At 41.6% G+C, this 14772-nt stretch overlaps 1 protein-coding gene across 1 annotated transcript; it reads left to right on the forward strand.

The window, feature by feature from the left end:
• The first annotated feature begins 2385 nt into the window (after window positions 1-2385).
• LSM2 (LSM2 homolog, U6 small nuclear RNA and mRNA degradation associated) lies at window positions 2386-7840 on the forward strand. The gene is made up of 5 exons (XM_044004264.1): window positions 2386-2659; window positions 3934-4001; window positions 7034-7064; window positions 7206-7265; window positions 7361-7840. Exons 1-5 carry the CDS (start codon window positions 2657-2659, stop codon window positions 7484-7486), a joined length of 288 nt encoding a protein of 95 aa, XP_043860199.1. The 5' UTR covers window positions 2386-2656; the 3' UTR covers window positions 7487-7840.
• The last annotated feature ends 6932 nt before the right edge of the window (window positions 7841-14772 follow it).

Below are 14772 nucleotides of genomic sequence, written 5' to 3' on the forward strand. Positions count from 1 at the left end.
TAACTTGTTCCCCAAACTTGACATACCACATTCTACCTCGAATCTTTCAAATGAAGAATACTCAATAATTGGAATATGCTCCTTCTTCAGTTTTGTATTTCTGGCTCCTTTTCTTCCTAAAAGACTCAGTAACATTGGAGGAGTTGTCCCCCTTCTTTTGCTCCATGTTGTAACAATTGGAATGACACCACCTGCATTTATTAAGCTCCCAATATGGGCCCAGCACAGTGTGCTAAATATTGGGGATACAAAGAAAGACATAGCAAAAACAGAAACCCAGACACTGCTCATAGTTTAATGGGGAAGACAACATGCAAATAATTTTGTACAGAATAAATTTAATAGAATCTCAGCGGAAGGGCACTAGCATTAAGGGAGCCAAGACTTCTTGTAGAAGGTGGGATTTTAGCTGGGACTTGAAGGAAGCCAGAGAATATGAGGAAGGAGAGCATTCCAGGCATACTAGGAGTAGGGATTATCTTGTTCAAGGAAGAGCACAGAGGCCTGTGTCACTAGATTGAAGGTTAAGGGGAGCTAAGTAAGGTGTAAGAAGACTGGAAAAATAGGAGATGAGGTTCAGGTAATGAGAGACTTTGAGAGTCAAATAGAGGATTGTATATTTGATCCTGGAGGTGATAGGGACCCACTGACATTTCTTGAATGGGTGTGGGGTGGGGACATAACATGGTCAGACCTGTTATTTAGAAAGATCAATTTGACAAATGAATGGAGGGCATACTGAAGTGGGAAAGACAAGGCAGGGATACCAACCAAGAGGCTATTATTAATAATTCAGGTATGAGGTAAAAAGGATCTGGCCTAGAATCATGGTAAGGGAAAAGAAGAGAAGGGGACATGTATGAGAGATGTCATAAAGATAAAATCAACAGGACTTGTCAGCAAATTGGAGAATGATAGAATGAGGAATTAAGGATGATACCTAGGTTGTGAGTCTGGCTAACTGTGAAGATGATGGTGCCCTCACCAGTAAAACAAAATTAGGAAGAGGGGAGTAAGTAAATCAATTCCATGTGCTTTTTCTGAACCTCAATGTGCTATTCACCATAGCTGATAGATAAGGGAGAGATTGAGAGCCTTCAGGAGAAAGGGCTTTGGAAACTTTTAGAAATATATATATATATATATATATATATATATATATATGAAATCTGGGGGCAGCTAGGTGGCACAGTGGATAAAGCACTGACCCTGGATTCAGGAGGACCTGAGTTCAAATTTGACCTCAGACACTTAACACTTACTAGCTGTGTGACCCTGGGCAAGTCACTTAACCCCAATTGCCTCACTAAAAAAAAATAAAATAAATAAATTGGACATTTAATATGAGGTATCCAATAGATAGTGGAGATGAGAAACTGGAGGTCAGGAGAGAGGTTAGGGCTAGAGAATCACTAAGGTAAATAGTATGGAGTGAGAAGCAGCTCCAAGACAGAACCTTGGAGGTTATTATTTTTTTTAAATGTGAACCTTCATTGCCCCACAAAAAAAGAGAGAAATATATATATATATATTAAAAATCTGAACTATTAACCACAAAAAAGTAAACATTTTGGGGCAGCTAGGTGGCTCAGTGGATAGAGCACCGGCCCTGGAGTCAGGAGTACCTGAGTTCAAATCCGGCCTCAGACACTTAACACTTACTAGCTGTGTGACCCTGGGCAAGTCACTTAACCCCAATTGCCTCACTAAAAAAATAAAATAAAATAAATAAATTGGACATTTAATATGAGGTATCCAATAGATAGTGGAGATGAGAAACTGGAGGTCAGGAGAGAGGTTAGGGCTGGATAAGTAAATCTAGCCATCATCAGCATAGAAATGATAATTGAATCCACAGGAGCTGATGAGAATCACTAAGGTAAATAGTATGGAGTGAGAAGCAGCTTCAAGACAGAACCTTGGAGGTTATTATTTTTTTTAAACGTGAACTATCATAGATAGGTCACCCAGTTGTGGCGGAAAGATGCCAGAATGTGTTTTGGAATCCTAGCTCCGCCATCACTAGCAGGCTGAGCTTCTACAAGACAAAAACTCTGGTCTGTTTCCTCATCTATAAAGTGTGGTTAACACTTGCAGGGCACACTCGGAGCTCTAGTGAAGATGAAATGAGCCATCTATCTTTGGATTCACCGCGCCTTACATACATTAGGCACATAAATGTTGAGTGAATGTTCTTAGCAAATACTTTTCTTCCCACACCAACCTGGTATGTTGTCATTTCTTTTCTTATCTTTCTACCTGCAAAACACAGGACAATTATTTGTTTCATTGACCTCAGAGCGCCCAGCCCCTTTGCTCAGAACAACGCCTGCGCAAGGAGACTCCGGACCTGGGTAAGAGAATATAAGCTCCGCCCAGCCCCAAGATCTCAATCCTCAGGTTCCGGGCCTTCCCCCTTCTCTGGCTGAGGAGCTGGGAGTTCAGTCCGGTGCTTCTTCCTAACGCACTCGCTGCTTCTCGCCCATTCTCCCGCTTTCCGCTCTCGGCCACGCGTGCGCACTCGCCCTCGCTCCGCGCCCGTGAGTCCTAGGCTCGGACTGCTGTCGGCGACCGGTTCACGCGGCCCACAGCTCCCCGCAACCCCATCTAAGCCGCCCCTCCTCCTCTTCCGGACCCGAGCCGCGGCGCGAGGACCATGGTAGGGGTCGTGACGTTATAGACGGGGGTACCGCTCCCCGGGGAGACCGTTGAGTCGGTTAATGGGCGCGCTGGAGGGAGTGACCTCCCGACCAGCGCCTGCTCCCCCCTCGGGAAAACTGGCAAGGGCGCGAGGTCGGGCGGTGCGGGGAGCCTGGGGTTCGAATCTCAGCCCCTGCCACCCGCTCTGGCGAACCTCGGGACTTCGCCTTCCCCCAGCTCTGGGCCTCAGTTGTTTTTTTCATTTCTTAATTAAAGGGTTAAACCTCCCCACCCCCCCAACACACACACCAAGCTCCCTTTCATCTTCAAATCCTTGATCTGGTGCTTTATTACATGATGGACTGTTGATATGGAAAAAATAGCTAACGTGTATAGCGCTCTTCATATGCTAACTTATTTGGTGGGTGCCATCATTATCCAGATGAGGAAAATGAAGCACAGACTCATGGCACTCATAAGTGACGGAATGGTCGCACAATTAGGTAACATTTGAACATTGGCTTTCCTGACTCCACTTAGGGTGCTCTATCCAACACGGGCCACATAACTCATCCCAGCGCTTTGGATACCCCTCTTCCCCACAGGAAATAGTACAGGATGTCCAAAAGTTTTAATTCAAAACAGCAATAAGACTCTTGGGGACAGTCAGTATAATAGGTAATTGAGAAGATTCCTGCCCATTGTTGCTTTTTTAAATGATGGTGGTCCGTGATTCTCCATGAAAGGGTAAATACTCCTAGTGTGTGTGTGTGTGGGGGGGTAGAGACAAAGAACCTGTTAGAACCACAGAACACAGAATTCTACAGCTGGGAAGTATCTTAGAGATTTTTTCACAGGTGTGGTAATTGGGGTTGATTTGACCAAAATTGTGACGGATACAGCTGAGATTATGTCCAGGGTTCTTTCCACATCACTTCACAATTGGGCTGGATTCCAGCTAAACTAGACAGACATTCAACAAGCATGTGTTAAGTACTTCTTATGCACCAGGCACTTTGCTAATCAGGGATACAAATTAAGCAAAAAGACAATCCCTGTCCTCAAGGAACTAACATTCTAGTAATGGAACACTACAAATAAAAGGGGGTGGGGTGGGGATGGGGAAGGACAAACAGCTGTTGTGATGAAGTCCAGAAAATGAGGAATGGCTGATCTGGGCTCTTCCCTCAAAGGGAGGTTCTGGAAAGAATTCACCAATAAGGGAATGGAATATGGGTAGTTGGTCTGCCTCTGTCCCCCTTCATGATCTTTTTTCCTCTTCCTTTCCCTCAGCTCTTCTACTCCTTCTTCAAGTCACTTGTGGGAAAGGATGTGGTCGTGGAACTCAAGAATGACTTGAGGTAATGTACACAGGAGCAAATGAGTCTTCATGCAGAACCTAAGAAGGCAACTTTGCTGGATTTCCACAGTTCTTTTGAGAAAAGAGGCTTCTTAATTAATGTTGTATAATTATGCCTTGCAGTGGGCACTGGGTGCAGGATACAAGAGTATATGATGTAATCCCTACTTTTAACCTTTATAATCTAAATGGAATATCAATCTTGCAGAAGGGAGAAATTCAAGAACAGTACCAGACAGTATATTACCAGGTACTAAATGATATGGTATACAAAGTATGTTTTGAAGGAATTCAGGGAAGAGAGGGAGGTCAATAGAGATCAATGCCCAGTAGCCTGGGAATATGGACCTTGAGAAATGAGTAGAATTTGAATAAGCATGGAGATATTACCATTGAGATAGGAGAAGGGATTCCAGGTGAAACACCATGGCTAGTAAACACAGTGTTTTCAGAAGATAACCAGTCAGGTCTTACTGGCAAAGAATTTGAACTTGATCAGGCCCTCCTCACCTTTTGCCTGAAGAATTTCAGTAGCTTTATAATTAATCTCTATGTCTTGGGTCTCTTCCCACTCCAGTCTCTTCTCTAACACAGCTAGCAAAAGTGATTTTCTTAAAGTACAGCTTTCACTATGTCATACCCCCTTCTTGCTCAAACTCCAGAGGCTTCTTGTTAACTCCAGGATCCTAATTCTTTACCACCTGGCCCCTTCCTACCTCTTCAGCCTTCTTCCACACTGTGAATTTTACAGTTTAGCCATTCTGGTCTGCTTGCTGGCTTTTTCTCAAGTCTCACTCCACTCCAATTGATACAGCTACCAAAAATTATTCCTGAAGTCCAGGTCTAATCATATAATTCTGCTCCTCACACCCCCCCCACCCCTTCTTCCCATAACTCCACTGGGTTTCTGTTACCTCCAAGATCATGTATAAAGTTCTTAATTTGGCATTTAAAGCCTTCTACAACCTTGCCCCTTCCTACCCCTCTGGTCTTCTTATATATTACCCCTTTCCAAGACCTCTGTAATCTAGCCATTCTGGCCTCCTGGTTCTTCACTCTAGGATCTCCTCTCTAGATGCCTTTGCATTGGTAGTCCAACATTCCTGGAATGTTCTCCTCCCCTCCAATTCTGGCTTCCTTTAAGAGTTCGCACAGATGTCATCTTTGGAGGAGACCTTTCCTGATTCTAGTTGCCAGAGCCTTCCCCTCTAAGATTGCCTTCCATATGCTTTGTATTACCTATGTATTTACATGTTGTCTCCCTCATTAGAATGTAAGCTCCTTAAGAAAAGGGACTGTTTTTCCATTCTTTGTATCCTTAGCACTTAGCACAATACCTGGAAAATAGTAATCATTTAATATAAATGTTTGCTAATAGATTGATCATATGGATGAGAATTCATTGCTTTGACATTTTTGCTATCAAGCACAAATTTTTAGTAGCATGGAAGCCAGGGTTGTAGAGTAAGGCCTATGTGAAGGGACAGAGTGAGTCCTGGGCAAAATTGTGAAGGAAGTAAAATTTACCTTGTTTTATCTCCTCCCCCCCTCCCCTTTCTTATCTTCTAGTATCCTACATAGGTCTTGTGTGTCATTTCTATGTAACAGCCTCATTAAGCATTTTACAAAAAATCCAAGCTCTCAAGGGCTTAAAGTGGAGCTATTCTCAGGGACAGTTTTACTTTAATACAGAAATCATAAGGCATGATTAGGGGTGAAAGAGGCCTATCAGTGGTCTTCCTCATGAGTTCCTTCCTTTGCTATTCTATAGGTGTCAAAAGAAGGCTTGATATACTTATAACAAGACACATTTTAAAAGGTTTTCCTCCTATTAAGGACCATTAAAAAAAGACTTTTGATCATGGCGATGTAGTATTAATGGATTGGAAGAGGGAGGAGAGAGGATGGAAAACCACAGGATCCAAAATATGAAAGGGACCCCAGGCTAGCTACCTGAACAGTAATCAAGTGTGTCATAATGCACTTGCAGGTGCATTATTCCTGTGAAGGAGTCTCACTTCTTCCTGGGTCTGCTTTTGGGTACTTCTGACATAAGTTTTTCCTTGCATCAAATGTCACTTTGTCTCTTTTCAACTTCCACCCATTTCTCCCAGTTCTATCCTAGCGCCAATTAGAACAAGGTTAATTTCCAGACTAGCCCTTAAAAGCTCAGTGAGCTGTTATATCCCCTCCTGTAAATCTTCTCTAGGTTTTTAAATATCCTATTTCCTTAGCTGATCCTCCCATGGCACAAAACTGTGAGTTCCTTGATTATCTGGATCCTCTCCTCTGAATACCCTCTAGCTCATTAATGAATGACCTTCCTAAAATGGTTCCTCACAATTCAGTGCTCTTTTCCATATGTGTGGTCTGATGAGGCATGGAGACAGCAGTGCTGTTTCCCTATCCTGGCACCATGGCTTTCAATCTGAGCTTTTGGTCCACAAAGCTTCTCATACCTTTTTAAAAAAATCTAGCTACATGTCCTCTATCTCCTGCTTGTAAAGTTGATTTGTTAAAGTCAAGTATAAAATTTGACGTCCCTATTAAATTTCATTTTAGTAGATTTGGTGGAAAGATCTGCCTTGTAAAGATATTTTCCTCAAATTCTCCTAAGGATATTTTCCTATGAATATATAATCCTTTGCTTTGTCTGCTAACTATTCCTCCCAGCTTCATGACACTTTTAAATGTAATAAGCATACCATCTATGCCTTTTTCCAAGATACTGGATAAAATGACCAGACAGATTGCTATAGAGCTTCTTCCAAGCTGACATAGAATCATTAATGTCTATTCTGTCTTTTGCACAAAAATAGCATGAGAGATTTTGTGGAATGCTTCCTTAAAATTAAACAACATCTATAACTTCTTGATTTATGAGTCAAGAAAGAAAACAGTCTGGCACATACCCATTTGGTGGCTGTATTAATTCAGACATGAATTCAGGGATGGAAGGTGGTAGCAGTAGGAAGGATCCTGCTTTTGCCAAATTTGGTTCTAACTAATGCAATCCTCCCTCTCCCTTCACAGCATCTGTGGGACCCTGCACTCAGTGGACCAGGTGAGAAAGAAGTGGCCTTATATCAGGTTCCTTGATGGAAATGTGAACACAAGGGATGGAAGGGAGGAGCTTGGAGGTGAAACTAGGTACTTGGGTCCTGATTTCAGTGTTAATGGTGTGTCTCTCTCCTCCCTTCTCCAGTATCTCAACATCAAATTAACAGATATCAGTGTTACAGACCCTGAGAAATACCCTCACATGGTGAGTTGGAGAAGGGGAATGAGTGGAGGAGCTGCAGCAGGGTGTGGGAAAGAGGCTCCTCAGTGAAAAGTGGCCCTCTCTGTCTTTCCATGTAGCTCTCTGTGAAGAACTGTTTTATCCGTGGCTCTGTGGTCAGATATGTACAGCTGCCAGCAGATGAAGTTGATACCCAGCTCCTACAGGATGCAGCTCGGAAGGAGGCTATGCAGCAGAAACAGTAGTGACTGTCACCACTACCTGTGTGACATTTACTCCCCACCTCCCACCTCAGCTCAGGATCCTTTTTTCAAAGTGAGGGTTTTTTTGGCGGGGCAAGGGGAATAACAGAATAGTTGCTAAAAGTGATAGTGCAGGGGAGGTGTTATCCCCTGTAGTGACAGGAAGGATGGATTGGGGGGAGGAGGGGTGTTGCACAAAGCATTCATCTTGTCCTCTTCCTAAACTACTTGTTCCTTTCTCCTTGTTGTAACGGTGAAAAGTGAGTGGAAGGTAATTGGACTGTCTCCCCAGGATAGACATATATCTCAAATTGGGGAATAAAAAGAATCTGTCCCACATCGGGAATAAAGTTTGAATCTTGGAGTTGTCTGTTTCTTTCAAGATGGGATTGAAGGTATCAAAATTACACTTTCTGGGGAAACAAGCAGTCCAAAAAAGAAAAAGAGTAAGAATATTTTTCAGGCCATCACTACTGTTTTGTCTTTCCTTTACCTACTTAGCTTCGGGTCAATAGTACTTCACTCATTTAGATCAAGAGCCAAAAGGGACCTCAGAGGCCAACCAGCTTCAACCCTGCTCATTTTAACACATGAGGAAACTGAAGCCCAGGAAGGTTGTGACTTGCCCAAGGTTAGAGAAAGAATGGAGGTTCTCTAATACTAGAGTTGGTGCTCTTACCATCATACCACTATCTCCAGGTAACATTGTACAGTGCAGAGAGGATTAGGGTTCAGATCCCACTACCCAACTCTGTGACTTTGGGCAAACCACTCACCCTTCATGGGACTCAGTCTCCTCATCTGTAAAATGAGAAGGTTTAACTATGGCTTCTCAGGTCCCTTTCAGCTCTTTATATATGATTTTATGGCCTTGACAAGACTGACTTGCCTAGCAAGGCATTGTGTATTATGATATTTATTTATTTTGTGAGGCAGTTGGGGTTAAGTGACTTGCCTAGGGTCACACAGCTAGTAAGTGTTAAGTGTCTGAGGTTGGATTTGAACTCAGGTACTCCTGACTCCAGGTACTCTATCCACTTCGCCACCTAGCTGCCCCCAGCATTATGTATTATAGAGGTGCTTATTGATAGTTGAATTAATGGAAACCTTCACAATACTGGTGAATGGGCTACTCCCTGGGTTAAATTTTAGCATATTATCTCCTCCTTATATTTGTTCCAAATGGTATCACTTGGGTCATCACTGGTGTATACCAGTCCTTTTTCTTTTCCCTGAACAACTATCAAATTCCTACAGCAGTTATTCCAAACCTCTTTTCAAGCCGATATCACCCCTTCTTGTAAGCAGAAGATGGTACAATTTTCATATTATTAACTGATAAAATTGAAACTATTTGTCTAAAGTTCCCTTTCCTTTTTTGTGACTTTTTTTTATCTTTGAAGTAACCTTTTTTTTTTCCTTTAGTGAGGCAATTGGGGTTAAGTGACTTGCCCAGGGTCACACAGCTAGTAAGTGTTAAGTGTCTGAGGCCAGATTTGAACTCAGGTACTCCTGACTCCAGGGCCGGTGCTCTATCCACTGCGCCACCTAGCTGCCCCCCCCCTTTTTTTTTTTTTGAGAGGCAATCAGGGTTAAGTTACTTGCTGGGGATCACACAGATAGAAAGTGTCAAGTGACAACTATACCTAACAATACAATGATCCAAGACAATCTCAAAGGACTGTTGATGAAACATACTATCCACCTCCAAAGAAAGAACTGATATTGATGGAACAGATTAAAGCATGCTATTTTTCATTTTAGTTTTTTTCTTTTATTCAAGTTTTCTTGTATTAAATGACTTAATATGGTGTTGTTTAAATTATTGGGGCTAAACTTTTTTTTTGTTTTGTTTTTTGTGGGGCAGTGGGGGTTAAGTGACTTGCCCAGGGTCATACAGCTGGTAAGCGTTATGTGTCTGAGGCCAGATTTGAACTCAGGTACTCTTGAATCCAGGGCCAGTGCTTTATTCACTGTACCACCTAGCCGCCCCCTGGGGCTAAACTTTTAAAAATTATTGCTACTTATATATTAATGGCTATTGCACCAGTTTGGGCAGTAAGCATTCTTAATTGATATCACATGTTAGAAAAGTATTCACCATGTGTCTCCCTGACTTTCCCTCTAGCCACAGGCTTACAGACCTAACTAAGAAACAGCCCTCTAAACCAAGAGGTCGAGCAGGGGTTGGGAGTTGGGGGGGGGGGGGGCGGCGGGAGGAGAGAGTATGTGGGGAGCAAAAGAGAGGCTGACTCTAGTGTGTCCTAGTGTTTTATCTCCCTTAGATAGAGGCAGGTCATCATACATTGATCTAAGCTAATTGGTTATAGCATCATTTAGCTCCATTGATTGACATGAATTGAGGGATGGTCTTAGGGCAAATTCCAAAGTTGAGATGCTTTTTCCCTTAGCTAAACAAAAGAATCAATCTGCATTCCTTGTGTTCATGTAGATTCATCTTAGGCAAGTTTCTGGGGTGAGGGGGAAGAGAGCAGCTAAAACTAATGTCTGGGTTTCTCCTAGAAAGCCATTTTTTTTTTTTTGGTGGGGCAATGAGGGTTAAGTGACTTGCCCAGGGTCACACAGCTAGTAAGTGTCAAGTGTCTGAGGTCGGATTTGAACTCAGGTCCTCCTGAATCCAAGGCCGGTGCCACCTAGCTGCCCCAGAAAGCCATTATTAATAATTATTTTCTCACAATGGTAATGTTTTACATAATTGGACATGTATAACCCATATCAAGGATCAGGAAGGGGAGGGAGGGAAGGATAAAAATGTTTATTACTTTTAAAAAAATAAACTGTCAAGTGTCTGAGGCTGGATTTGAACCTCAGGTTCTCTTGACTCCAGGGCTCTATCCACTGTGCCACCTAGCTACTCAAAGTAACAATCATTTAAACATTTTATTTTTCCCACTATTTTCCCTTCCCCACTGAGCAAATTTTTAAAAAGCAAATCAAAAACCAAATTCTTCAATACTTACGTAGTCCATCAAAAAAATTCCCACCTTAACCATGTCTGAAAATGTCTGTCTGTCTTCATTTTTAAGTTCAACCCTCTATGTCAGGAGGCAAATGGGTGTTTCATTTTCAGTTTTTGGACTCCTGCTTTATCATTATGTTGACTGGAGTTCTAAAATCTTTCAATGTTATCATTGTATAAATTGTTCTAGTTCTGCTCACTTTGGTATGCATCATCTCATAAGTCTTCTTTCCTCCAAAATTTGTATATTTTATCATATGGCACAATAATATTCTCTCATATACCAAAAACTTGCTTTAACTTCCCTAAAGTGAGGCTAAGCCCTTTAGATCTCAATTTTTGGCTACCATGAAAAGAGCTGCTATAAATATTTTAAATAAATATAAACCTTTTTCCTCTTTGATTTACTTGGAGTATAGGCCAAGTAGTGATAGTGCTGGGTCAAATGGTATGGTCAGTTAACTTTATGAGCATAAATTTGGAACTATGGCAAAAGGGATATAGAACTATGCATACCTTCTGATCCATCCTATAGAGATCCAACCTATAGATACAAATAGAGGAGTGTGAGTGTAAAAACATTCTATACATCTATTTCTCTGAATGCAAATACCACCTTTCTTTTTTTTTCTTTTTTTTTTTTTTAGTGAGGCAATTGGGGTTAAGTGACTTGCCCAGGGTCACACAGCTAGTGTTAAGTGTCTGAGGCCAGATTTGAACTCAGGTACTCCTGACTCCAGGGCCGGTGCTTTATCCACTGCGCCACCTAGCTGCCCCACCACCTTTCTTAATATGTCCTTTGTAGTTAAATTGGGAATTTTTAGTATTCAAAATAACATTTGCTCAAAGTTCTTAGTATTGCTGTTACTGAGTATGTTTTCTTGGTTCTGCTCATTTAGCTCTATATCTAAAATATATAACTTTGTCAAATCTATAAGAATACAAGTCTGTTAGTGATTTTAAAGTATTATTAACATGCAGTTGTTGAAAGTTCAAGAGATTTCTTCCTCTGAAAACTGCCTGTTCATATTTTTTATTAATCTGATGGGGAATTGCTTTTAAAACTTTCATTCCTTATATCTTGGATTTAAGTCCTTTATAAGAGAAAATTGTTGCAGATTTTCCCTAGTTACCTTGTGCCGAGGCAGTCAGTCAGCCATGGATTTGGGGAAGGTCAAACTCCCTTTCCCTAAATCCATACTTCATATAGGCATGGTATCAATCTTGTCCTTTGCAGTAGTCTCAGAAGGTGAAGTGGTCCTTCTTGCCAAAACCAAATACTCTATCTCTATATTTAACCTCATCTACTGGTTCTTATCTTGCTAGCAACCTACAAATAACCCCAGGTCTCCCTCATTCTTTTTCTTTTTCTTCTTTTTAAAAAAATATATTTTTTTTCCAATTACATGTAAAGACAAGTTTCAACATCAATTTTTTGAAAGATTTGAGTTCCAAATTTTTCTCCCTCCTTCCTCTCCCCCCTCCCCAGGATGGCAATCTGATATAGGTTATCCATATGCAATCATGTAAAACATTTCCATATTAGTCATGATGTGAAAGAAAAAACAACAAAAGGAAAAAACCAAGGAAGAAAAAAAAAAGGGAAAATAGGATGTATGCTTTGATCTGCATTCAGACTCTATCAGTTCAGGGGCAGCTAGGTGGCGCAGTGGATAAAGCACTGACCTTGGATTCAGGAGGATCTGAGTTCAAATCCAGTCTCAGATACTTGATACTTAACCAGCTGTGTGACCCTGGGCAAGTCACTTAACTCTCATTGCCCTGCCTTCCCCCCCCCCCCAAAAAAAATAGATGCTCAGTTCTTTCTCTGGGTATAGATAGTATTTTCCATCATGAGTCTTGGAATTTTCTTGGGTCATTGTATTGCTGAGAATATCTAAGCCAATCATAGTTGATCATTGCACAACATTACTATGTACGGTATTCTCCTGGTTCTGCTCACTTCACTCAGCATCAGTTGATGTAAGTCTGAAATCTGCCTGTTCATCAGTTCTTATTGCAAAATAGAATTCCATTACATTCATATACCACAACTTATTCAGCCATTCCCCAATTGATGGGCATCCCCTCAATTTCCAATTCTTTGCCACCACAAAAAGAGGTGCTATAAATATTTTTGTACATGTAGGTCCTTTACCCTTTTTTAATGATCTCTTTGGGATATAGACCTAGTAGTGGTATTGCTGGGTGAAAGGGTATGCAGTTTGATTGTCCATTGGATATAGTTCCAAATTGCTCTCCAGAGTGGTTGAATCAGTTCACAGCCCCACCAACAAATACATCAGTGTCCCAATTTTCTCACATCTCCAACATTTATCGTTTTCCCTTTTTTAGCCAATCTGATAGGTGTGAGGTGGTACCTCAGAGTTGTTTTAATTTGCATTTCTCTAATCAATAGTGATATAGAGGGGCAGCTAGATGGCGAAGTGAATAGAGCACCGGCCCTGGAGTCAAGAGTACCTGAGTTCAAATTCGGCCTCAGACACTTAACACTTACTAGCTGTGTGACCCTGGGCAAGTCACTTAACTCCAATTGCCTCACTAAAAAAAAAAAAAGGGAAAAAAATAGTGATATAGAATGTTTTTTTCATATAAAGAGATAGCTTTGATTTCTTCATATGAAAACTGCCTGTTCATATACTTTGACCATTTTCTCCATCTTTTTTTTTTGGGGGGGGTTGAGGCAATTTGGGTTAAGTGACTTGCCCAGGGTCACACAGCTAGTAAGTGTCAAGTGTCTGAGGCTGAGTTTGAACCCTCGTCCTCCTGAATCCAGGGCCGGTGCTCTATCTACTGCACCACCTAGCTGCCCTCCATCATTCTTAAAAAACTATCCCCTCAAGCTGTACCCTCTCTATCTCCTTCCTTTGATAGCCAAACTCAGAAAAAAAACAAACTGGCTACACCCTGTTTCCATTTGTTAATTTCTCACTTTGTAATCTGGTTTACAGCCTCACCATTTGACCAAGACTGTTCTTTCCAGTTACCAAAAATCTCTTGATTGCTAAATTCAATAGTCTCTTTTTCAGTCCTCAGTCTTCTAGACCTTGATGCAGCATTTGACCCTATTGGCCACCTCCTTCTTTTGAATATTCACTTCCCTAAGTTTCAGTGACACTGCTTCCTTGTGACTTTTAGTACCTGTTGAACCCTAGATCCCCTATGGAGGCTGATCCATATTTTGCCCTACTATGTGGGTGTATTTGGGTAGCTAGGTGGCACAGTGGATAGAGCTGGGGCCTGAAACCAGGAAGATATGAGTTCAGATCAAGATTCAAACACTAGTGGGATCCTAGGGAAGTCACTTTACCCTTTTCGCCTCCGTTTCCTCATCTGTAAAATAAACAGGAGAAGAAAATGGCAAACCATTCCAGTATCTTTGCCAAGGAAACTCCAAATGGAGTCAAGAAGAGTTCAGTCACAACAGAACAAGAAGTGAGGGTATCACTCCCAGCTCCACTTACTGCCTGGATTTCACCTCTTTGCCAGCTATCTTGCTCTTCATCCCCTGCACCTTGCATTCCAACTTTAATGTATTTTCTTTCCTTCATTAGAACCTGTCCTTTAAGGGCAGAATTGCCAAGTTTGTAATTGTATCCTTAAAAGATAGCACAGTGCCTGGCACATAATGCTTGGTAAGTACTTTGTCTATCCCAGGACTCTAACTTGGGCTCTCTATTAAACTATCATTTCTATACAGATGATTCACAATCACCATCTCCAGCCATTCATCTTTCTCTCCAACTCTAGTCCCTGAATCTCCAGCCAGGTGTTTGACATCTCCACTGATTTCTTATAGTATTTCTTATGACATGTCCTAAACAGAACTTATCTTTTCCTCAAAGCCACTCCTTATGACTTCCTTTGTTCTGTCAAACCAGCATTAACATTACCCAGTTGAAACCTAGAAGTCATCCTCAGCTTTTCACACTCATCCTCCATATTCAGAGTTGTCAAGTTTTACTAAGTTCTACTTCCTCAGTGTCTCTCAAATCCAAGCCCTGTTCCTACACCAAAGGTTGGGGGGGGGAACACTGAGAAACTGATGCCTGGGTCCCCCAAGAAATCCATTATTAATTATTTTCTCACACCAACGATCCCAGATCTACGTGTTCAGCCCTAACCTCTCCTGACCACCTCACCTGATAACTGCATTACTATGAGAGCCTGCTGATCTTCCTGTCCCTACTCCATTTATTTGATAAATTGATCAGGACTCCCCCCCCCCCCCCCCATGAGACTTGACTCCTTGAGAACAGGGATTTTGCTTTCTTTTGTGTCTCCATCA

Source organism: Dromiciops gliroides, chromosome 4 (genome assembly GCF_019393635.1).
Source record: "Dromiciops gliroides isolate mDroGli1 chromosome 4, mDroGli1.pri, whole genome shotgun sequence".
NCBI classification, from domain to species: domain Eukaryota; kingdom Metazoa; phylum Chordata; class Mammalia; order Microbiotheria; family Microbiotheriidae; genus Dromiciops; species Dromiciops gliroides.